The sequence below is a fragment of the Euleptes europaea genome, chromosome 4 (genome assembly GCF_029931775.1).
Source record: "Euleptes europaea isolate rEulEur1 chromosome 4, rEulEur1.hap1, whole genome shotgun sequence".
NCBI classification, from domain to species: domain Eukaryota; kingdom Metazoa; phylum Chordata; class Lepidosauria; order Squamata; family Sphaerodactylidae; genus Euleptes; species Euleptes europaea.
The window spans coordinates 5101647-5126739 of record NC_079315.1 but is presented as its reverse complement, the minus strand read 5'-3'; the positions used below and the strand labels follow the sequence as shown (position 1 = coordinate 5126739).

The 25093-nt window shown below is 48.7% G+C and overlaps 1 protein-coding gene across 1 annotated transcript in view; it reads right to left on the bottom strand.

The window, feature by feature from the left end:
- Positions 1-4385: 4385 nt before the first annotated feature.
- Positions 4386-25093, bottom strand: part of LOC130476399 (uncharacterized) — a 33006-nt gene continuing 12298 nt past the window's right edge. Inside the window, exons 7-21 of the mRNA XM_056848335.1 lie at positions 24509-24629; positions 23048-23140; positions 21985-22145; positions 21316-21401; positions 19981-20064; positions 18983-19045; positions 16316-16393; positions 14343-14431; positions 12481-12517; positions 12029-12177; positions 11134-11196; positions 8362-8437; positions 7773-7857; positions 6302-6389; positions 4386-4518 (exon numbers count right to left, since the gene is read on the bottom strand). Of these exons, the coding sequence (XP_056704313.1) occupies positions 4408-4518; positions 6302-6389; positions 7773-7857; positions 8362-8437; positions 11134-11196; positions 12029-12177; positions 12481-12517; positions 14343-14431; positions 16316-16393; positions 18983-19045; positions 19981-20064; positions 21316-21401; positions 21985-22145; positions 23048-23140; positions 24509-24629 (1384 nt within the window). The 3' untranslated portion in view covers positions 4386-4407. The remainder of the gene's footprint in view (positions 4519-6301; positions 6390-7772; positions 7858-8361; positions 8438-11133; positions 11197-12028; positions 12178-12480; positions 12518-14342; positions 14432-16315; positions 16394-18982; positions 19046-19980; positions 20065-21315; positions 21402-21984; positions 22146-23047; positions 23141-24508; positions 24630-25093) is intronic.

The window sequence follows — 25093 nt, the reverse complement described above, 5'->3', positions numbered from 1 at the left end:
GCAACTGTTTATAAATATTTAAAAAAATATATTTTATATTTTGTATACTACTGTTTTTTTGTGGGGTGGGGAAAGGGGCCAAGTGGCAATTAAATGTCGCTTTATAAACAAGGTGTTATTTTATATCAAGGAATCATTGTGTATATACTGCATTATCTACATATATTTGTGTGAAGCAAGAGCCCTGTATGCGTGGTTACTCCATTTGCTTTGAAACACCCCAGATGAGCTCCGTTATCTCTTTTTCTGCTAGAGTGAAGAAGAGTTGGTTTTTATATTCCGACTTTCTCTACCGCTTAAGGGGGGGGGGGGGGCAGATGCAAAATGGCTTCTGCAGGAGGAGGAGCCAGCCAGAAAATAGCTACCTCAGCTTACCTAGTCCAGGTACTGTGGTGTGGCAGCTGCTGCCAAAGCAACTTTTTAAAAAATCCACACAGCCAGTCTGAAGACTTGTAGGGCAAAAGCCCCACCTAGCCCCATCCAATTTCTAAAACCACTTGGCGGGCACCTGTGCTCCTACCAGAGAAACCTGCCTTTGAGAACCAGAGTGCTGGATGTCCAGTCATGGGCCCGCGCCTCTGTGCAAGAGGACGAAACGCACCCAGTATTTGTGGCTTTGACAGGCAGAATCGCTTAACTTGGGTTGCAGCTGCCATCTAGATCAGGGGTGTTAAACATAAGGCCCGGGGACCCCGGATCCAGCCCCTTGAGAGGCAAGGCAGCCGATCAACCCCTCCGCTCTCGATCTGGGCTGGCGAGGCATGGCCCGGCCCAACCAAGCAACATTTATCTCATATCCAGCCCTCGTAACAATGGAGTTTGACACCCCTGATCTAGATTCAAGTTTGGGAAACGTAGTATGTGTGGGGGGTGGCGATTCTGAGCTATAAGCAGCAGGAAGGGTAGTTAAGCAACATGCCCCCCCCCCATTCACACTGTTATGGGTTCATAGATCGATTTCCATTAAAGACAGTACTAGATGCAAGGCGGGATTGTTTTCAAGCATATGGGGCCGATCTCGTTTCTGCACACGACCACGTGCCACCAAGATGGCGCGAGCGTCCGCTTTCTCCTGACCTAGCGATGCCTCGCCCGTGGCAGGAGAAGGCTACATACAAAGTGCCTCTGCTCGCAGCCAGCTGGCAGGGCGGCACAGTCTCAATTGGGGTCGAGAGACAAGGGCTGGTTCTGCTGTCGCTCCAAAGGCTCTGCCTTTTCCTCGCAGGAACGGTACGAAAACTAAAAAGGTGTGTCCAGGATTATTTATTTCGATTTAAGATGAATCGACCGCAGCGCAGGCAGGGGGTAGCCAAATACCTCTGCTTCCTCTCCTCTCCCGTAACAGCGTTCTTAAAAATTCTTCTGGTCATGCACCGGTAAGTTGCTCTGAGAGAGCTAGCGTGGCGTAGTGGTTAAGAGCGGTGGACTCTGATCTGGAGAACCGGGTTTGATTCCCTGCTCCTCCACGTGAGCGGCGGAGGCTAATCTGGTGAACTTGGTTGTTTTCCCACTCCTCCATATGAAGCCAACTGGGTCACCTTAGGCTAGACGCAGCTCTCTCGGCTCCACCTACCTCGCAAGGTGTCTGCTGTGGGGAGGAGAGGCGATTGTAAAAGGGTTTCATTCTCCCTTAAGTGGTAGAGAAAGTGGGCATATAAAAACCAACTCTTCTATCGCAAGAGTTGTGCCGAAGGAGCTAGCTCCATCCTTAAAAGGATCAGACCGGGGAGGGGGGAAACTCGTTTTGGACAGCTCATGAGAACCGTGGCGACAAATCCTATCTTTACTGTTTGTCTAAGGTAGGTCAGGGAATGCTTCCAGAGCAATTAAACTGTCAGAAGGTAATACACTCCCTTTTAAATATCGCCAAAGCTGCGGCTTTTATGGCAGACTCAAGCATGGGTGGGCATGAATAGCACTTGTCCCAAGGAACACAGCTTCCACGTAGTCCATTGTAACTCATGAACTAGGGTTGCCAACGCCAGGTGGCGGCTGGAGTTCTGCTATTACAATGGCTCTCCAGCCAATAGCGTTCAGTTCACCTGGAGAAAATGGCAGCTTCAGCCATTGGACTCTACGGCATCGACGTCCCTCCCCAAGCCCCACCCTCCTCAGGCTCCACCCCAAAAACCTCCCGCTGGTGGCGAAGAGGGACCTGGCAACCCTAACATGAACACATAAAGCTGCCTCATACTGAATCAGACCCTTGGTCCATCAAAGTCAGTATTGTCTACTCAGACCAGCAGTGACTCTCCAGGGTCTCAGGTAGGGGTCTTTCACATCATCTGCTCGCCTAGTCCCTTTAACTGGAGATGCCAGGGATTGAACTTGGGACCTTCTGCATGCCGAGCAGATGCTCTACCGCTGAGCCATGGCCCCTCCCCAAATCTTTGGCCTAAACCTGGGATTGTGAGTCAGGCTGTAAGCCTGACTTGCTTGCCCTTCCTTTTGGGGGGAAAGCTGTCTGGAGACTCAGCGCTTCAAGGGTTCGGTGGAAGCTAGAGAGAGGGGTTTTTCAGGCCTCTCCTAAAAAGTCGCATGTGGGGGGTCACAGACTCATGGCTGTTCTCGCTAGAAGCGACAGAGCAGGTGAATCACAACTGAAGACACTGCGTTGGGGAGGCGTTTTGTTCTTAGATGCCCTGGAAGTCCAACAACCAAACCAGAGGCCCGCTTTACTGCTAGACATCCCACTGAGAGATGCCCACTAGGATAGAAATTCCTCTATTAGGCTTTGCACAATGCGATTCTACAGTTGCAGGAGAGGTAGCAGTAAGTCACTGGTTTATCGAGTGCCTGATAAGCTACTTTTGGCTTTGGTCCTCTTTTCTTCCATTTGGGCATCCTGGAGTTCAGGAGAACGTTCAGTTTGCAGAGGTTATACTATAGCTTGGCTATCATGCTGACATGCAGCTAACCACATATTCCTCCTTGTTCCCACCTTGAGATAGGTCTTGTTTGCACAGCCGTTGCCTTTGCAAACCACCTGAGCTGTAGCATTTGTGTCACAAGCGGCTGGCGGCACACCCAAACTTAAATTCTGCTGAGGAAATTTGTAATAGAACAACAGACAACTCCCTCCCTTACCAGAAACCAGTATTTCCTTCCATAATAATTATGCCAGCAATTCTCAAGGGAAGGCCAGCTTCCTGAACTGCCAGACCGGAGACCTCTGTTAGCGTCACCTAAATTAAATATAAAAGGTGAAGACCGTTCTTAGGAGAGCCCCCTCTTCCGCTGTTCCTATTCACTTCCCCATGAATCAGAGTTGGAAGGGGCCATAGAGGCCATCTAGTCCAACCCCCCTGCTCAATGCAGGATCAGCCTAGAGCATTCCTGACTAGTTTGTCCAGCCTCTGTGTAAAGACTACCAATGAGGGGGGAGCTCACCACCTCCCTAGGTAGCTGATTCCACCGTCGAACAACTCTTTTTTAAAAAAAACAAATTTAATTGGAGTGGCGGACTCTGATCTGGAGAACCAGGTTTGATTCCCCACTCCTCCACATGAGCTGCGGAGGCTAAGCTGGTGAACTGGATTTGTTTCCCCCACTCCCACACACGAAGCCAGCTGGGTGACCTTGGGCTAGTCACAGCTCTCTCAGCCCCACTTACCTCCTAGGGTGTCTGTTGCGGGGAGGGGAAGGGAAGGTGATTGTAAGCCGGTTTGAGTCTCAAGCGGTAGAGAAAGTTGGCATATAAAACCCAATTCTTCTTATTGTTCTAATATCCAGCTGGTACCTTCCCGCCCGCAATTTAAAGCCAATATTGGGAGTCCTCTCCTCTGCTGCCATCAGGAACAGCTACCTGCCCTCCTCTAAGTGACAGCCCTCCAATCTTTTCTCCAGGCTAAACATTCCCAACTCCCTCTGCCTTTCCTTGCAGGGCTTGGTCTCCAGGCCCCCCATCATCCTCGTCACTCTCCACTGCACCCGCTCCATTCTGTCCACATCTTTTTTAAAGTGAGGCCTCCAGAACTGCACACAATACTCCAGGTGCGGCCTGAACAATGCAGCGTACGGCAAAACTATGACATCTTGAGATCTGGATTTTTTGCCTCTGTTGATGCCTCTCCCTCCCCTCTTTTGAGATCCCCAGCAAAGTATGCAGGCCACTTCTTGCGATTCTTCCTCAGCCTTTCCAAACCCGACAACGAAGCGAAAACGTCCCGTTTTCTCCGGAGCAAGCAACATTTTTTGTGAGCGCCGACTCGTCCGATCAGAGAAAAGAGAGTGAAACCGTATAAACCATAAATAAATCCTTGCTCCCAATACAATGAAACCAATAAACACGTTTTTGTGGAAAGAGGATGGGGGGGGAAAACATCCCGGTTCAGTGTCTGAAACGACCCAGGTACCCGCCCCCCAATATAAAACACCAACCCTCTTGAAACCCCGCAGCCGGTCCCGTCACCCGAGAATGTCATAATAAATGGCTGGTTTTGCTGTCTCGCCGCGAAATCGCTCCAGCTTGAGGCCGACCCGCAACAGCAGGGCTTCGTCCCACCACTTGGCCATGATCTGTCAACAAAGAAACACCGTAGGACAGAGTGAGAGAGAAGCTGAGGCTGGAGATTGTCCCAGAAGCTCCTGGAAAGAAAGCCGCTTTCAAGCTGGAAACCCCATCGGGAGAACTGTAGAAGGACCCCTCCCAAAGGGGTCTTTCACATCACCTATCACTTACTGCCTGGTCCTTTTCACTGGAGATGCTGGGGATTAAACCTGGGACCATCTGCATGCCAAGCAGATGCTTCACCACTGAGCCACGACCCCTCCCGCAAGGTACCTTCATGCATTAGTTGACATATCATGTGCTCGGCCAGGCATAACCATGGGCCAGAAGCCAACAGCACTATTTTCTGTGTCAACAGCAGCACGTGACGTCCGGCTTATCAACGTGTCTCAAATGTCGCTCCCTCCCTCGACATACAATCGGCAAAAGGTCTCTTGGCGAAGAAGCAAGATGCCATTTGCTAGAAGTCCTTGTTGTAATAATGAAGGCAACCAGAGAAGGGGGGCTCTTCCCCAAGGCCCCTCTCCCACAATCCCTGGAGTACCACGCGTGATCGCTGGAGATTTATTTTGTCCCACCCCCCCAAATTGACTCGGTTGGGGGGGGCATCAGGCAGGAGAAGACAACATGGGAGTCTCTAGATGAGTTGGACCAAACGACCTTCTTATTTTGTCTTGAATGTTCTAAACTCCAATTATAAATAAGATGGCAGTAAACAATCTTGTGTATCACACTGCCGTTTCTTGATTTTAAAATCCTTAAATTCTTTGGCAAAATTGTTAAGGGTGCTATCTAGTTCTTTCATTTTAAGGTCATATGTCTCCTTCGCCATATCTTGAGATAAAGATGGTAAAATCTTAGACATTTCCTTATCATTGGTTCTTGTAGGTTATCCGGGCTGTGCAACCGTGGTCTTGGAAAATACCAAGACCACGGTTACACAGCCCGGATAACCTACAAGAACCAATGAACTCTGACTGTGAAAGCCTTCGACAATATTTCCTTATCAGTTATCTCAATTTCTTGTAATGACTGTTCAACAATAAGCAAAATTAAGTCCATAAAACATTTGTTCAAAATAGAAGCCCGCTTATTCTTAAAGTCCTCATTATTCTGAAACGTAGCTGGAGGCTTAGAAATTCTCACGCCTCTTGGGGGATCTCCCTGATTTATGGTAATCTGATAAGAAGGAAGCATGTAGTTGTAATCTACAGTTCTTTTTTTAAGGGTAACTAAATTGTTCCCAATCCCCACTGGTGTGTGTGTCCACTACACCAAAATTATAGAATCATAGAGTTGGATGGGACCACCAGGGTCATCTAGCCCAACCCCCTGCACAATGCAGGAAATTCACAACTACCTACCCACATGCACACCCAGAAGATGGCAAAAAAACACACAACCCTCCACGATCCCTGGCCAATTTGGCTTGGAGGAAAATTCCTTCCTGACCCCAAAGTGGCGATTGGCATGGGCATGTAAGAAAGGGCCATGAAAGCCAAACACTGACGCAACCCTTTCTGCCCTCCCTCTCATGATCTTACCTAAGCTCACAGAATCAGCATTGCTGACAGACGGCCATCTAGCCTCTGCTTAAAAACCTCCAGGGAAGACGACAGGAGGCCATGATGAACAAATACGGAAGAGAATGGACGCGTCTATTACTACCTGATCTGGCAAGCAAGGGTGTAAACGAAAGTACCCCCCCTTCACTGGATGAGGCAAACCCATGAGAAAGAACGACAGAACGCCCCATCTGGCCAGTGCCAACCAGGAAAAGGTCTGGTTTACCTGAAGGCTGATGGGAAGCCCTGAAGTCGTGTATCCAACAGGTACCACCAGCGCTGGAATGCCCGTCAGGTTGGCCAGCTGCATGAATCTGCAGAGATCAAAAGGGAAGGAAGAGTCACTTCTACTAGCCCTCTGTGCAGGCTGGGATCTAGGACCGTTTTTCCTTTTAGCCGATCAACAGATCTTTGTTTGGAACCGGGTTTTTAACAAACCACGAGTGGAGCAGATACCAAAGAAATTGTTGCTGCGAAGGAGGTCTTTCCACCTTCAATAGGTAACGGTATCCAATCAGAAATTTTAGGTATCTAACTTATCCTTTAGGTTGGGGGTCCCCAAAGCAGTGCCCATTTGTGCCAGGGTACCTGCCCAGTGCTATTAGAAAAGGAGGGCGGGGGGGAGGGGGGGCTTTTGCCCAGCAAGTCTTCCTGTTGTCCACTGGAGTTTGGATTGGCTTTGCAGATTTTTAAAGCTGCTGCTTTGGCATCCGCTGCAATCACAACACAAGGATTCTTCCTGCAGAAGCCCTTTTGTGGCGGCTCCCACCCTGTTGGGTCAGAATTCCAATGGCATTTAAACCTCAAAACACAAAAGTATGTGGCTGAGCGACATAACCTCATAGATTGATCATGTACAAAACTTTAGGACTACCTAAATGTACTGACTAAAATACATCCAAGGTTACAATCAATAATTCTACCGGCATAGAATCAAGAGTCCTTATGAAGTTCTTGAGCTTCTTCTTCCATGTGTGGTGGATATCTCTTCAACAATGCAACACCAGTAGATCAGTTAATAAATAAAGCTGTAAATCACCTCTTCCGTATCAGTAGAAAAACCGCTATAAATAGTTTGATTTAGGTTAATAAACTGATCTACTGGCATTTTAGTCAGTATATACAGGTAGTCAAAACGTTGTGTACGTGATAAATTAAATCTATGAGTACATGACCCTCAGCCACTTACTTATATATTTTGAGGTTTAATTACAGGGTTGGTGTGGCGTAGCTACTGTTTTTCTTGATTAGAATTGCAATTGGTGCCTGCAGGCTCAAATCAGTGGTGTGGTGGTTAAGAGTGGTGGACTCTGATCTGGAGAACCGGGTTCGATTTCCCCACCCCTCCACATGAGCGGCAGAGGCTAATCTGGTGAACTGGATTTGTTTCCCCAGTCCTACACACAAAGCCAGCTGGGTGACCTGGGGCTAGTCACAGCTCTCTTAGAGCTCTCTCAGCCCCCCCCCCTACCTCACAGGGTATCTGTTGTGGGGAGGAGAAGGTGATTGAAGCTGGTTTGAGTCTCCCTTAAGTGGTAGGGAAAGTCGGCATGTAAAAACCAACTCTTCTTCTTCTTAGGTGATTCAGCACAGCTGGTTGGGGGTGGTGTCTTCAGAAGCTTGGTTTGATCTGCCCCCTCCCTCCTCAGCCTCCCACAAAGGGCATTTTGCCTTGTGCCCACAGATCTTGGTCTCACCTCATGGTGCGTAGGGTGGTCCGGGCATCGCTACACCCAGTCAGGAGATCGGAGGCCTGAATTTTGGGGGCCGGACATGCCGTACCTGGAGCAAGACCCAAACAAGCAGTGAGAAGATGTTCCTGGCTCTCCTCTTGAGGAAGACATGGCCCCATCCCTCGGCAAACGCTGAACTTCCCAGTCAAACCTGACATACTGTCCCCAGACTGCCTATTCCCCACAAGCCATTACCCACCCACCTACTCAAGGATTAGCCACCATTTCCAACTAATCTACTAAAAAGCCAACCAGGCAAATTCATTCCAAAAATGTATCTAGACCATAAGAACATAAGAAAAGTCATGCTGAATCAGATCAAGGCAGAACACAGGCAGGATGGTGCTGCTGCAGCCGTTTTGCTTGTGGGCTTCCTGGAGGCCCCTGGCTGGCCACTGGGTGAACAGACTGCTGGTCTTGAAGGGCCTTGGTCTGATCCAGCACGGCCTTTCTCATGTTCAGTCAGGAGGGAACCAACCCTTGGACATCAACACAGCCCCCCCCCCCCGCCTCCACGAGCCTACTAAAAACCGCTACGGACTACAGGAGATACCTGGGGTAAGGAGACAATTGACGTCCGCAAAGGTTTCTCGCAAGAAGGCCATGGTGCGACTTCGCTGCCGATTGGCCTGCAAAAGAGAAGGAGAAATTCGAGTCTGTCAAAGGGTGCTATCCCGTAAAGAGCGGGGCATCGTCTCAGTCCAAGATGAACTTGAAGGGATATCATATAGAGGAGAGTGCCAACGTGTTTTCTGTTGCCCCAGAAGGTCAGACCAGAACCAACGGGTTGAAATGAAATCAAAAGAGTTTCCATCTAGACGTTAGGAAGAATTTTCTAACAGTCAGACCGGTTCCTCAATGGAACAGGCTTCCTCGGGAGGTGGTGAGCGCTCCTTCCCTGGAGATTTTAAAGCAGAGGCTAGATGGCCATCTGTCAGCAAGGCTGATTCTATGACCTTAGGCAGTTCATGAGAGGGAGGGCACCTTGGCCATCTTCTGGGCATGGAGTGGGGGTCACTGTGGGTGTGGGAGGTGGAGGCAGTTGTGAATTTCCTGCATTGTGCAGGGGGTTGGACTAAATGACCCCTGGAGGTCCCTTCCAACTCTTCATTCTGTTATATTGCTGAAATAAAAGCCACTTTGTGGTCAGGAAGCAATTTTCCTCCAGGCCAGATTGGCCAGGGATCATGGAGGAGTTTCCCCCCATCTTCTGGGCATGGAGTAGGGGTCACTGGGGGTGGGGGCAGGGGAGGTAGTTGTGAATTTCCTGCCTTGTGCAGGGGGTTGGACTAGATGACCCTGGTTCTCCCTTCCAACTCTATGATTCTATGTGTGAGCAAAGGCCAATGGAAGCAGCCTTCCGACTGAGTGCCAAACCTAAAGCACACACTGATGATACTTGCAGCAAGAAGGGAAAGTTAATCCCTTGACTAGGGCAAGAAGACTTAGCTAATGGGGACAAGGAAGCTCTCTGTGTGTGCCTCGTTGTGGTGGCGTTCAGATGGTTTATCAGAATGCATCCTAGCCTGAATTGACCCTAGAAGCAAAAATGACTAAACTGAGGCTATAGTATTTTGGTCACATCATGAGACGACAAGAGTCACTGGAAAAGACCCTCATGCTAGGAAAAGTTGAGGGCAGCAGGAAAAGAGGAAGCCCCAACAAGAGATGGATGGACTCAATAAAGGAAGCCACAGCCCTCAATTTGCAAGACCTGAGCAAGGCTGTCAAAGATAGGACATTTTGGAGGACATTGATTCATAGGGTTGCCATGCGTCGGACACGACTTGACGGCACTTCACACACACATATCCTAGTCAAGCCCAACAGCAAAAAATTTTTTAAAAAAATACAACGCACACACACCCAAATTACCGTTCCCTTGGTCACATCTTCTCGGTCTCTAGGGTGTTTCCTGGGCTCGATTCTCGCTGTTCTACTGCAGACCGACACACTGACCCCCTGAAACTATCTTCACAGGTAGACACTACGGCCATTTATGCATGGTCAGTTCTGATGCTCACTCAAAGCTCTTTTTTTAAATGTGACTTTTAAAATGCCTATTCAGTCCCGGCGCAAAAGGAAAAATTCCACACACACACCCCACTCGCCTGCTCCTTCGTTCCTGTTTGCATAGCCATTAGCATGTGCACAGCTAACGCGCCGCTGTTGTTTTGCATGGTTCCTTCGGGGGATTCTTCGCGGCGGGGGCGGAGCAAACACCAAAGGTCGCGTTAAAGGGGCTCTTTACTAATGCGAAGCAGGTATGCGCCAGCTTCGCAGTCACTTCCGGAATGACGGTTCAGCGTGAAAAATTAAAAAAAATACGCGAGGCAATTCAGCCTGGAACGCGCTGCTAATTATCAAGCATAAATGGCCTATTGGTTTTTCAACACTTGGGCCTAAAAGGTTACCCACGAGATACACAAACAGATGCTTTCCTTTGGGACCGTGATCATCTCCAAATGGATCGTCTCAAAATGCACTCTTAGTGGCATCATTCAGAGGCACAGGGCTTTGCCGCATTATCATTTTCCTCACTTGTAAGTTGCTGTTCCTTTTTTGGGGGGGGGGTTCAGTTCCGCATGTGTTTTGCTCCCTCTAGTGGCCGAGTTGATATCACACAGGTTTATGTCCGGCGCATCTCCCTGCAGATTTAAACTGTAGGTTTTCATTCCGGACATAAACCTGTGTGATATCGAATCGACCACTAGAGGGAGCAGAACATGTGCAGAACAGGGAAAACCCCTGAAGAAACAGGAACTTACAAGCGAGGAAAATGAAAATGCCGAAAAGCCCACGTAAGAATGTAAGAAAGGCCCTGCTGGATCAGACCAAGGCCCATCAAGTAGAGCAGTCTGTTCACACAGGGGCCAACCAGGGGCCTCTAGGAAGCCCACAAGCAAGATGACTGTGGCAGCATTGTCCTACTTGTGTTCCACAGCACCTAATATAATAGGTATGCTACTCTGATCCTGGAGAGAATAGGTGTGCATCATGACTAGTATTCATTTTGACTAGTAGCAATGGATAGCCCTCTCCTCCATGAACATGTCCACTCCCCTCTTCCAAGTTGGCAGCCATCCCCACATCCTGGGGCAGGGAGTTCCACAATTTAACTCTGCGTTGTGTGCTGGGACGGTCCACTCAGTTGCCTAAACCGCAGCGGCTCCTCGCAAGCTGTGATGAGCAGCATGCCAAGCTGTCCGGGGCAGCTTCAAGACTACTGTCCCCTTCCACCAAGCTGGGACCATCTTTCCTTTCCCCACCTTCCACCTGCAAGGGCTCTTCTCTTCTCCCCGCCTCCCAGCAACCTGTTTTTCACCTTAATATAATCCAGAGCTGTGAACTGAGACGCAAGTGCAAGATTCAAGCGAGTCTCCAGATTCTGAAAAAGACAAAAGGTGTGTGAACTCCAGGAGTGTGGGGGGGGGGGGAATATACAGTGTTTCAACTAGGCAAACAAGACCACCCCCAAGCTGTCCCGCTAGGCCTGCAGATTATGCACCAAGAGATGCCGTGCTGAAGCCAGATCTTCCACACCCAGAGACCAGGAACCATGGAGCAGAACCTCTCTGCAACACCCCTGTTCCCAAGCTGGAATCCCTCCCGAGATCCCGAGTCTGTTCCAGGGCTGGTGTCAGCATACCCTGAGGGGGGGCGGCTGCCAGGGCCCAGGATTTCTGGTGGGGATGACTGACACAGACACCCCCATCCACCTCCTCTGAGGGGAGGAGGAGGAGTAGTAGTTGGTTTTTATACCCCCATTTTCTCTACCACTTAAGGGAGAATCAAACCGGCTTACAATCGCCTTCCCTTGCCCTCCCCACAACAGACACCCTAGAAGGTAGGTGGGGCTGAGATAGCTGTGACTAGCCCAAGTACACCCAGCTGGCTTCACGTGGAGGAGTGGGGACACAAACCCAGTTCACCAGCTTCACCTCCGCCGCTCATGTGGAGGAGTGGGGAGATCAAACCCGGTTCTCCAGATCAGAGTCCAACGCTCCAAACCACCGCCCTTAACCACTACACCACGCTGGCTCTCCTGCTCCGAAATGTCCAGAGGAAGGGCATGTGGGTGGGGCACAGCGGTGGCACTCCTGGAGACCGTGGCAGCAACACTCCCAGCTGCATATGCTAGCCAGTGCTGTTGCTGCAGAGCACCCCAGGAAACCATCAACAGAACCAGCTTCCACCCCCCTCCCCAGTCTCCAACTTACCATTTGCCGGTAGTGGTTGTTGAAGTCGGGCTGCAGGAAGTCCCTCATCTCGCTCAGGATGCAGATGACATGTGCCACTCGGATCTCCTCCACCTCCGGCAGGGACACGTCGACCATCGAGGCCCCCGAGCTCACCAGGAAGTCCACCGCTGGAGGAGAAGGAGGAGAAGGAGAGGAGGAGGAGTTGGTTTTTATATACTGACTTTCTCTACCACTTAAGGGAGAATCAAACCGGCTTGCAATCACCTTCCCTTCTCCTCCCCACAACAGACACCCTGTGAGGTAGGTGGGGCTGAGAGAGCTGTGACTAGCCCAAGGTCACCCATGTATTGGAGTGGGGAAACAAATCCAGTTCACCAGATTAGAGTCCGCTGCTCATGTGGAGGAGTGGGGAATCAAACCTGGTTCTTTTAATACCTCTTTATTTTGAGTTTAGTTTATAATGACTTTACCTTTCTGGCAGACACTCAGGACCTCCGCATCACAAGCCTAGCAGGTAAAAGAAGAAGAGTTGTTTTTTTATATGTCAACTTTCTCTGCCACTTAAGGAAGAATCAAACCGGCTTCCCTTCCCTTCCCCTCCCCACAACAGACACCCTGTGAGGGAGGTGGGGCTGAAAGAGCTGTTACTAGCCCAAGGTCACCCAGCTGGCTTCGTGTGGAGGAGTGGGGAATCAAACCCAGCTCTCCATATCAGAGTCTGCCGCTCTTAACCACTACACCACGCTGGCAAGCAGAAACAAAGCCAGTTGGAGGTTCCTTTTCCCAGAAACACGAGGACGTAGTCGCCACACTGCCTCCTCACCACGCTCCCAGCCCTGGGACACAGGCAGGAGGCCACAGACCGGGGGTTTCCAATGTGGTGCCCACAGGTGCCATGGAGCCGGTCGACACCTTTCCCAGTGCCCACCAAGTCATTTTAGAAAGTGGGTGTGGCCAGGTGGGGTTTTTGCCCAGCAGGGCTTCTGATGGACCACTGGAGGTTTGATGGGTTGTGCAGAATTTTACAAGAAGCAGAAGAGTCGGGTTTTATACCCTGCTTTTCTCTAAAGAGTCGCAAAGCGGCTTACAATCACCTTCCCTTTCCCTCCCCACAACAGACACCCTGTGAGGTAGGTGGGGCTGAGAGAGCTCTGAGAGAACTGTGACTAGCCGAAGGTCACCCAGCTGGCTTCGTGTGGAGGAGTGGGGAATCGAACCTGGTCCACCAGATGAGAGTCCGCTGCTAAGAGAGCCAGTGTGGTGTAGTGGTTAGGAGCGGTGGACTCTAATCTGGTGAACCGGGTTGGTTTTCCCCATCCCTCCTCATGAAGCCAGCTGGGTGGCCTTTGGCTAGTCACAGTTCTCTCAGAACTCTCTCAGCCTCAAGTACCTCACAAGGTGTCTGTCATGGGGAGAGGAAGGGAAGGCGATTGTAAGCCAGTTTAATTCTCCTTAAAAAAAGGTAGAGGAAATTGGCAAATAAAATCCGACTCTTCTTCTTCAGGTAGAGGAGTGGGGAATCAAACCCGGTCCCCCAGTTTAGGGTCAGCCGTTCATGTGGAGGATTGGGGAATCAAACCCAGTTCTCCAGCTTAGAGTCCGCCACTCTTGACCACTACACCACGCTGGCTCTCTGCATAAGAATCTTCACTGTGCAACTGAAGGCATTTAATGGCTTTGCCGTATTAATAAATCTGACCGACAGAGCGAAGGTAGGCTGCGGCCGCCATTGTGCAGCTGGCTCCGCCTCTCCCGGCAGCCAGTTTGCGGCAGCCACAGTGCGACAGAATCCCAACGGCGCCCACCGGCTCAAAAAGTTCGGGGACCCCTGCCACCATCTCACATCTCACGCCATCAGGAAGGATTGTCACGGTCTCTGACATAATTTTAGCAAGATTTACAAAAAGTAAAGATTTTTCTGCTCTTGAGATATGAGGCTATAAGATAGCAGGATTTTTCTGCTCTTGAAATAGGAGCAGCTGACAGCTGGCAGATGAGTCAGGAAGGGAAATTCCAGATACATCTTTCTTAGTAGATGGTAAAGGGTAACTCTGTTATTTTCCCTTTTAGGATAAGACCAGGGTAAAATAGTTATTTCCTGAAAGGATTCAGTCAGCTTATTTTAAAGACATTTTCATTACACAGGCTTTTCACTACACAAACCTCTGCAGTTTTGTGGTTCAATTTGTATGTTGTGTTCAAGCTCTACATGGAATTAATTCTGCACATGTACACAAAATACCATAATTATGTCAGAGACCGTGACAGGATGGCGGGGGGAGTCTGGACTGGGCAAAATTTGCAACTGAGATCGCGCGGGCCAGGTTGTCACCTTAAAAAAAGTCCAGTCGATCCCACATTTCAAGCCTTTTAGGTCAGGGGGGAGGATGCCGGAGAGGGATGGTTTGGGCTGGCCTAATCCTGAAACAGATTTTAAAAACAGAGACAAATCTAAACAGGTACACTGAGCAAAGAATATGCTGCTGGGAATCATACTAATAAGTATTACAAACGCCTCGGAAGAACTGTTTAAATGTATGGCAACAGCAGCTAGAGTAACACCGGCAACAAAATGGAAGTCAGAACAGGGTCCAAACGACTCTAAGAGAAGACTTTACAAAGACATTGAAATTATATTATGAATATATTGCTAAGTAATTCTGTCAAGTGGAAAGTTACCATTTTTCTCTCTTGCAATTAACAATTTCTCTCTTGCAACAACTGAAGACAGTTTAGTGTTATACAGAACAATTACATTCTAATGGGATAACTGAAATAAGGTTATGATATATGGAAGTATTTCATTGCTTTTACTCTTTCTTTTATTTATTATTCTGTGAGCTAAATATTATATAAGTAAATTTCTGACATCAGTAAGCAGGAAAGCGTAATCTCCTAGGTAAAATCAATATATATATATATAAACATATACGTATACAGTAGGATTATAGGGTGTTAATTAATCACTATTACGCTTTGTAAGTATTTAATGGTTTTATATTAGTTTAGGTTAGAAGGTTTATATTCATTCCAGCTATTTGCAAACAGTAACTTGTCCAAGACTTGTATTGATAGGTAGAACTGTTGTGTGGGGTAGTTTGCGTGTTTTTGTTGTTGTATGTTTTAGTTTTAATTTAAAAAAGAAGAAGGGTGTCCAAATGTAGAGGGCCGGAAGAGTGAATTAGCAGAATATGGCTAAATTGACAAAACGATGTGAACAAAACGATGTGAACAAAAGGCCAAGCAAATGAATTTTATGATAAATGGAAAGCGTATTACATTAGAACATAAGAAAAGCCCTGCTGGATCTGACCAAGGCCCATCCAGTCCAGCAGTCTGTTCTCACAGCGGCCAACAAAATGCCTCCAGGAAGCCCACAAACAAGACGACTGCAGCAGCATTTATCCTGCCTGGGTTCCAAAACACCTCATATAATGGGCCTGCTCCTCTGATACTACAGAGAATAGGTATGCAGCATGAGTAGTATCCATTTTAACTAATAGCCATGAATACCCCTTTCCTCCATGAATATGTCCACTCCCCTCTTAAAGCCTTCCAAGTTGGCAGAACCTATTACTTATACTGCTACTGAAAGGAGCCATGGGGGGATTGGGAACAGTGAGAAATATAATGTTCTGATATGAAAGTCATGAATTATTGATAATACTTATTGTGTGTTACTGTTTCGTAATCTCAAATAAGACGGAGTTAACTCGAGTTGAATCACTGTAAAGTAATAACAGAATCTTGAACCTGACTCACAGTAGAAATATAATTGCTTACTCAAACTATCTGAGAAACCATCTATGTACAGGGACGAATATATGTAGTGTGGCGATTTTTATCATTTAATTACCTATCTTATCATATATCGCATATTCTTGCACTTACTATAGAATTTATTATCTTTCTCCAAGTAACGATAACTTTTTTATTATGTCATATATCTGAAGATGCCTGCCACAGCTGCTGGCGAAACGTCAGGAAAGAAAATACCAAGACCACGGTTACACAGCCCGGATAACCTACAAGAACCAATTTCTTATTATATGTTTATTATGTTATCTCTTATTATATGTTTCTTATTATAAGTTATTTTTTATTATATGTTTACTATGTTATCTCAAAAGGAGACCTTGGCAGGAGACCGACGTCCTTTGTAGTAATATCAGTTCTTTTTGGAATTTGTCTCATATTTTGTTTTTATCAATATCATGCAATTAAAAAACAACAACACAAATCTAAACAGGCAAGCCGTTTCACAAAGCAAAAGGCAAATTACTGGGAGAGGGCAGGAGGACTCACCGTATGCGTACAGGGGATCGGGACCAGCCAGGACAGAATACGCGACCGCTGCATCCGTCACTGACGCACAGAGAGGGCCTGCCCAAGATAAAACACAGAGGATGAGCGCATTGCAGTTTCGAGCCCCTCAGATTATGGGAGCACATCCAGGGAGGAGGAGGAAGATGAGGAGGAAGACAAGGAGGAGGAGGAAGAGGAGACCAAGTCCTATGAGGAAAGGCTGAAGGAGCTGGGTATGTTTAGCCTGAAAAGGAGAAGACTGAGAGGGGATATGATAACCATCTTCAAGTACTCAAAGGGTTGTCATATAGAGGAGGGTGCCGAGTTGTTTTCTGTTGCCCCAGAAGGTCAGACCAGAACCAACGGGTTGAAATTAAATCAAAAGAGTTTCCGTCTAGACATTAGGAAGAATTTTCTAACAGAGCGGTTCCTCAGTGGAACAGGCTTCCTCAGGAGGTGGTGAGCTCTCCTTCCCTGGAGGTTTCTAAGCAGAGGCTAGGTGGCCATCTGTCAGCAATGCTGATTCTATTACCTTAGGCAGTTCATGAGAGGGAGGGCATCTTGGGCATCTTCTGGGCATGGAGTAGGGGTCACTGGGGTGTGTGGGGGAGGCAGTTGAGAATTTCCTGCATTGTGCAGGGGGTTGGACTAGATGGCTCTGGTGGTCCCTTCCAATTCTATGATTCTATTCTAGGAAGAGGAAAAAGATAAGGAGGAGGAAGAGGAAGAGTTGGTTCTTATATGCCGACTCTCTACCACTTAAGGGAGCCTCAAACCGGCTTACAATCACCTTCCCCGCCCCACAACAGACATCCTGTGAGGTAGGTGGGGCTGAGAGAGTGTGACTAGCCCAAGGTCACCCAGCGGGCTTCGTGTGGAGGAGTGGGGAAACAAATCCAGTTCACCAGATTAGCCTCTGCCGCTCACATGGAAGAGTGTGGAATCGAACCCGGTTCTCCAGATCAGAGTCCACCGCTCTTAACCACCACGCTGGCTCTCATGAGGCGGCAGAGGAGACTGCCACCACTGCAGGTGTGGGATGGGGGAAAAGAAGCACCTCTTTGACTGCTCCCCAAAAGTAGAAAACTAGCAGAACAGGCAAAGGGTTGGGCTAGAACCAGAGTCCCTGGCATGGTGCCAGTTGACGCCATGGCGCCCGCTGACCCCTTTCCTGCTACCCCCACCTACCTCACAAGGGGCCTGTTGTGGGGAGGGGAAGGGAAGGAAGATTGTAAACTGCTTTGAGACTCCTTAAAGGTAGAGAAAAGCAGGGTATAAAAACCAACTCTTCTTCTTCTATATGCATACATAGGTAGGGTTGTCAGGTCCCGCTCTGCCACCGGCGGGAGGTTTTTGGGGCGGAGCCTGAGGAGGGCAGGGTTTGAGGAGGGGAGGGACTTCAATGCCATAGAGACCAATTGCCAAAGCGGCCGTTTTCTCCAGGGGAACTGATCTCTATCGGCTGGAGATCAGTTGTAACAGCAGGAGATCTCCAGGTAGGACCTGGAGGTTGAGGTAAGAAAGACTCACTAAAAACTGTAAAGCTAAGCTGTATCAAAAAACAGTAGTAGGCTCTAAATACAAAATGACACTGTATTAATAGACACAAACCGCGACGGACAATATATGCAAAAGCAGTCAATGAAACTGACAAAAAAGTAGCAAGCAACAAGGTGTACCCAAAATAGTAAGCCAGAACAATACAAAGCGCATCAAATGTGCAAACTATGCTTACACAGCAGAAAACAGGTTAAGCGTGCTCAACCAAGTTCCTTCCAAGTGGAAAATCTCACTCTAAAAGCCGTGGGTGTCGGCTTGGCTGGACGCTTTTCCTGGTACAGTTCGTCAGGCAAAAAAACGTTGGAAACGCCTTTTCGGATAAATAGTGCTTTCGCCACTCAAAAGTGGCTTCTTCAGCCTTAAGGAAAGGCAATCCTTCACACTCGATTTCATACGTTTTGAAATCCCTTCTGCTGCTCCCATAATGGGCTGCATACCTCTCTAGGTCATCCCGTATTGATAGGCTTTTAGAGTGAGATTTTCCACTCTGAAGGAACTTGGCTGAGCACGCATAACCTGTTTCCTGCTGTGTAGCATAGTTTGCAGGTTTGATGCACTTTGTATTGTTCTTGTGGGGAGGACACACGAGGTCGAGACGGAGTTCCAACACAACGCGTTTATTGTGGTACAGAACAGAACGGAGAACTGTGTAAAACGGCCCTGCTTATATTCCCCCCTGGCCGCTTGCGGCCACTCCCCCCCCCCCCCCGATCCGTGATGGGGTAACAACCCCCGGGCTTAGGGCCAAAGGGGTGCGCTGGCTTAGGCCAATAGCACGAGCAGGGTTTAGGAGCCTTCGCCTGGGACTGAAGCTCCTAGGTCTTCCCCTGCTTACCCACCTAACTATTTACATACACAACAGTTCTGGCTTACTATTTTGGGTACACCTTGTTGCTTGCTACTTTTTTGTCAATTTCATTGACTATTTTTGTATATATTGTCCGTCACTGTTTGTGTCTATTAATACAGTGTCATTTTGTATTTAGAGCCTACTACTGTTTTTTGATACACAGTACCTGGAGGTTGGCAACCCTATACATAGGACACATAAACAGGGCGCATTTCCTGCAGATGAATACAATCACCATTGCAAAGAGACGTCCTTACCCAGACCAACGGTGGAATACGAGAGTGGGTGACAGCCGTGGCCGCTGATACGTCCAAATGTACCTTTGGGTAAGAAAGAGCAGGGTGGTTGAACGCACGAAGCAGCCGTGACCTGAAATGGGGTGCCGGAAGAGCTGAGGGCCACGGTCTACAGGAGGAGAGGTTGAAGCAACACAGGCCACGAGACTTCTCTCTTCAGTCCTGAGGTACCCAGCAAAGGCTAGGGTTGCCAGCTCTAGGTGAAGAAACACCTGGAGGTTTTGGGGGCGGAGCCTGAGGAGGGCAGGGTTTGGAGAGGGGAGGGACTTCAATGCCATAGAGTCCAGTGGCCAAAGCGGCCATTTCTCTCCAGGGGAACTGATCTCTATCACCTGGAGATCAGTTGTAATAGCGGGAGATCTCCAGCTAGTACCTGGAGGTTGGCAACCCTAGCTATGTATCACCTGCATGCTCTTCCCCAGCAATTCTGGGCAGCCCCGTAGAGGCCAACAAGATCTCAGAACTCCCTTCGTCAGATACAAGTAGGGTTGCCAGCTCTGAGCTGGAAAACACCTGGACATTTTGGGGGCGCAGCCTGAGTAGGGTGGGGTTCAGAGAGGGGAGGTCCTTCAACGCCATAGAGTCCAATTGCCAAAGCGGCCATTTTCTCCAGGGGAACTGATCTCCGTAATAGTGGGAGATCTCCAGCCACCACCTGGAGGATGGCAACCCTAGCAAAGGCAGCCTTGGTCCAAAAGCACAGTACAGGAGGGAGCCCCGGGTTCAGATTCAGGGACCAGAATGAAAAGGCCAGCTCAACTCATCCCCAGGTCCCGTCGCCTGAGAGGAGACTCGGGACGAGGCCATGAAGGGTTGGGAAGAATTCCAGGCCTTGCTGATGGAGACCGAGTGGTCCAACCCTTCCCGTGTCTCAGCGGCTGACGTTTCTCTGCAGTCTCCTCCCCCCCCCCACCAATCCAGGGATGCTCGGGATCCCCAGGCGAGTAAGCACAGCTTACCTTTCAGTCCCACAATCCCACAGAAAGAAGCCGGGATCCTCACAGAGCCGCCACCATCCGTGCCAATAGCCAAGGGGCAAAGGCCTAACAACAAGAAAAAGAAGAGTTTGTTTTTATATTCCAATTTTTTCTACCATTTAAGGAGAATCAAACCTGCTTACAATCGCCTTCCCTTCCTCTCCCCACAACAGACACCCTGTGAGGCAGGAGCGGCTGAGAGTTCTGAGAGAGCTGTGACTAGCCCAAGGTCACCCAGCTGGCTTCATGTGGAGGAGTGGGGAAACCAATCTGGTTCACCAGATCAGCCTCCGCTGCTCATGTGGAGGAGTGGGGAATCGAACCCGGTTCTCCAAATCAGAGTCCACCGCTCCAAACCACCGCTCTTAACCACTACACCACGCTGGCTCTCAGTACTGCAGAGAGGCAGGCTCCCGTAGACCAAGGTCACCCAGCTGAATCATGGGGAGGTTCACCAGATTAGCCTCCACCGCTCATGTGGAGGAGTAGGAAATCGAACCCGGTTCACTGGATTAGAGTCCGCCGCTCATGTGGAGTGGGGAATAGAACCCGGTTCACCAGATGAGAGTCCACTGCTCACCTTCTTCCACACTCTAGAGATGAGTGCCATCTCTGGAATTTTAAATTAGTGTTCAATTATTGTTGTTTTTAGAATTGTTGAATGTATATTTATTGGATTTCATGTCTTTATGTTTTTATTGTATCTATATGTTGACACGGTGGTAGCTGCCTTGAGCCCGGCTGTGGCTGGGGACAAAGGCAGGATAAAAATCCAATATTTTAAATTAATTTTTTATATTTAAATTAAATATTTTAATATTATTTAATTTTTATTTTAATATTATTTAATTTTAATTTTTATTTATTTCTAATAATACTATTAATTTTTATATTTAAATTAAATATTTTAAAATAATATTTTAAATTATATATATTTTAAAATTAAAGAGAAACCATCTCACCCCAGATGCTTCCAACAGCATTAGGTGAAGCCTCCCCAGATCCCTTCCCTTTGAAGCCCTACTCTCCTTCTGCCCACCCCCCCGCTCCACCCCCTGGCTCCTCTCTCCAAGTGGCCTTCTCCGCTGGACACACAAAGCTTATACTGAATCAGACCCCTGACCCACCGAAGCCCAGAACATCTACTCAGACTGGCAGCAGCTCTCCATGGTCTCAGGCAGAGGTCTTTTGCAAAACCTACTGCCTGGTCCTTTTAACTGGAGATGCCGGGGATTGAACCTGGGAACCTTCTGCATGCCAAGCCGATGCTCTACCACCGAGCCACGGCCCCCATTGACACCTCCCTTGTGACCTCACCTGCCGCCACGGCCGCCGCAGAGCCGCTAGAGCTCCCACCCGTGAAATGCTGGGGCTTGTAGGGATTCCTAGGTGTACCGTGAAATCTGGAAGTTGGCAAAGAAAAGAGAGAAAATGTGGAAGAGGAGGAAAAGGAGTTGGTTTTTATATGCCGGCTTTCTCTACCACTTAAGGGAGACTCAAACCAGCTTACAATCACCTACCCTTCCCCTCCCCACAACAGACACCCTGTGAGGTAGGTGAGGCTGAGAGAGCTGTGACTGGCCCAAGGTCACCAAGCTGGCTTTGTGTGTAGGAGTGGGGAAACCAGCCCGGTTCACCAGATTAGCCTCCGCCGCTCATGTGGAGGAGTGGGCAATCAAACCCGGTTCTCCAGATCAGAGTCTGCCGCTCCAAACCACCGTTCTCAACCACTACGCCACGCCGGAAAGGCCCCTGCGTATTCCAGAGGGCTCCCAGGAGCAATCTCGGATGCGCTCTCCACTCAAGCGGGGGGGCAGGCCAGGACCGTCGCCGAGAACATACCCCACCCCCACAAACATCTCATGGCTTCATATTGTATAAAACAAGCAGTCGTGGCGGAGTTTTCTTCAGGGAAACTCGATGATCTCTTTCCTTGAGGCCCATCTGGTTGGCCAGAAGGCGGCTGTAGAACGCAAGCTACTTTACCTGTTGGGGTTGCAGCCTGTGGTCCCAGTCCCCAATTCATGCATGTTGGACACGCCAATAATAACGGCGCCGGCTTCCCGCAGTTTCCTAGTGACGGTGGCGTCCTCAACCTCTGGCTTTGTGCCCAGGTATTCCGTCCCACTTCGATGGTGATATGGCACCTAGTTTGTTTTTTTTGCAAGGGAGAATTTGTATCTAGAAGGAGAACTACGATTCTTGACCGAATCCCAAACATTTCCCAGCTAATCCTGTTCAAACGCAACAGGCCAGGTGAATGCCCCCCCCCCCACAGACCGGGGGCAGCTTAGACAAACTAGCTTAGGTCGCTTAAGAACGTAAGAAAAGCCCTGCTGGATCAGACCCAGGCCCATCAGGCCCAGCAATGTATTCACACCGGGTGCCTCTAGGAAGCCCCCAAACAAGATGACTGCAGCAGCATTGTCCTGCCTGTCTTCCACAGCGCCAAAGATAATAGGCCTGCTCCTCTGATCCTGGAGAGAATAGGTATGCATCGTGACTAGTATCCATTTTTACTAGTAGCCATGGATAGCCCTCTCCTCCATGAACATGTCCACTCCCCTCTTAAAGCCTTCCAAGTTGGCAGCCATCACCACCTCCTGGGGCAGGGAGTTCCACAATTCAGCTATGTGTGGTGTGAAGAAATACTTCCTTTTATCTGTTTTGAATCTCTCACCCTCCAGCTTCAGCAGAGGACCCCGCAATCTGGTATTATGGGAGAGGGAGAAAAATGTCTCCCTGTCCACTCTCTCCAAACCATGCATAATTTTATAGACCTCTATCATGTCTCCCCTCAGCCGCCTTCTTTCCAAGCTAAACAGCCCTAAGCTTTTTAACCGCTCCTCATAGGACAGTTGCTCTAGTCCCCTAATCATTTTGGTTGCTCTTTTCTGCACCTTCTAAAGCTCTGTAATATCCTTTTTTAGGTGTGGTGACCAGAACTGTACACAGTATTCCAAGTGTGGTCTCACCATAGATTTGTACAAGGGCCATATGACAGCAGCAGTTTTATTCTCTATTCCTTGTCTAATTATGGCCAGCTTACCACTTTAATCTCCTCCTTCAGACACACAGGGATTCCATCCAGAAGAGAAAGGGGCTGCTTACTTCTGTGGCGAGCGGTAGAGGCTTCCGCCATCTGAACAGGGAGAGATTTCAGAAGTCAGTCATATAATATAACATTACATCCAATTCTGAACCCAGCCTGGAGCGTGGATCAAAAAAAAAATCAACGCAACAGAGTCAGGGACAGAGAAGGGGGATCTTTCTACAAACCTGAGAAAGGTCCCAGGTTTTCAGAAAAATCCGAAAACTTAAAAAAAAAAGTATGTTGGGAGATTAAAACCCCTCCAAAATAATACAAGCAGCACCTGTAGCTTCAAGAAATGAATGCCCTTTGAAGTATCACAAGCTAGCGTGGTATGGTGGTTAAGAGCGGTGGACTGGAGCGGTAGACTTTAATCTGGAGAACAGAGTTTGATTCCCCACTCCTCCACATGAGCAGAGGACGCTAATCTGGTGAACCAGGTTGGTTTCCCCACTCCTCCACATGAAGCCAGCTGGGTGACCTTGGGCCAGTCACAGCTCTCTCCAAGCTCTCTCAGCCCCACCTACCTCATAAGGTGTCTGCTGTGGGGAGGGGAAGGGGATCTGATTTTCCCTTAAGTGGGGAAGAAAGTCAGCATATAAAAACCAACTCCTACTCCTCCTTCTTCGTATTCCAAACATTATCTCAGCCAGACAGCTCCATTAGAGAACGCCAGCACAGGGGACAAGAACCTACCAACTCCCACTGTAAAAGACTGTATCATGTTCATGAGAAACTGATCATGTTCATGACCGTCTGTCCTCAACCTTTCTTAGCACTGGCCCGGCCTGGTGGAACTTGCTCTCTGAGGAGACCGAGGCCCTACACGTGAATTTACACGTGAAGCTCCCATCACCTACCTGCCTAGTCCCTTTAACTGGAGATGCTGGGGATTGAACCTGGGACCTCCTGCATGCCAAGAGAGGCTCTACCACTGAGCCACGGCCCCTCCCCTCAAACAGTTCCGAAGGGCCTGTAAGACCGAATTGTTCCGCCAAGCCTATGGCTGAGGGCAGCAACAATTTCCATCAGCGCTGGCCTCCCTGCCTTTCCCCATTTCCTTTTACGATTTTGTCAGACCATTTAAAATAGGGGATCCTGGCTAGTTTTCTGGGCCAACCGCTTTTCCTGTGCTGCCGAAATGGAGCGTCATCTGTTTTTAGCTTAGAACTGTTGGGTTTTAAATCAATACAGAACTGAATTTGTATTGAATTGTATGTTTTGATTGAATATTGAAATGCTGGAGGTTTTTACCGTATTTATGATATTTTAATTGGTATTAGATGCCCTAAGCCCGGCTCCAGGCGGGGACAGAGGGCGGGATGTAAGTCCAATAAATAAACAAACAAACAAACAAATAAATAAATAAATAAATTTCACCGTGAACAGCCGGCACTTCCTCCAAGGGAAGGTGCATACCTTGAACATCTCCTCCTGATCCCACTGAACGATCGCTCGGAGCTGGGGACTCGATTTCTCAGCATCCTCCAGGACAGCAACAATGTTCTTGGCAACCTGAAGGGGCGTTACCTCCCCGGATCTAGGAGACAGGTAAGAGTCAGGGCAGGGATACTTCTGTCTGCTCTCTGTCTCGTCATCAAGGCCACGAGCCCCATGGCCAAATCCGGCCCTGAAGGGGGTGGCCGCCATCTCCGTTGGACTTTGCTGAAGTCATCCACGCTCTGCACACATCAGAGTTAGATATTGTAATACACGAATTGAAGGCTTCTTTCTCTTTCCAAAGGGCTTTTATATATTTTTCCACCTTGTATTATGCGACTGAATATGTTAGGATGTGTAGGTAAAATGATAAAGGTCCCCTGTGCAAGTACCAGGTCATTCCTGACCCATGGCGTGATGTCACATCCCGACATTTTCAAGGCAGACTATGTTTGCGGGGTGGTTTGCCAGTGCCTTCCCCAGTTGTCTTCCCTTTACCCCAGCAAGCTGGGTACTCATTTCACCGACCTCAGAAGGATGGAAGGCTGAGTCAACCTTGAGCCT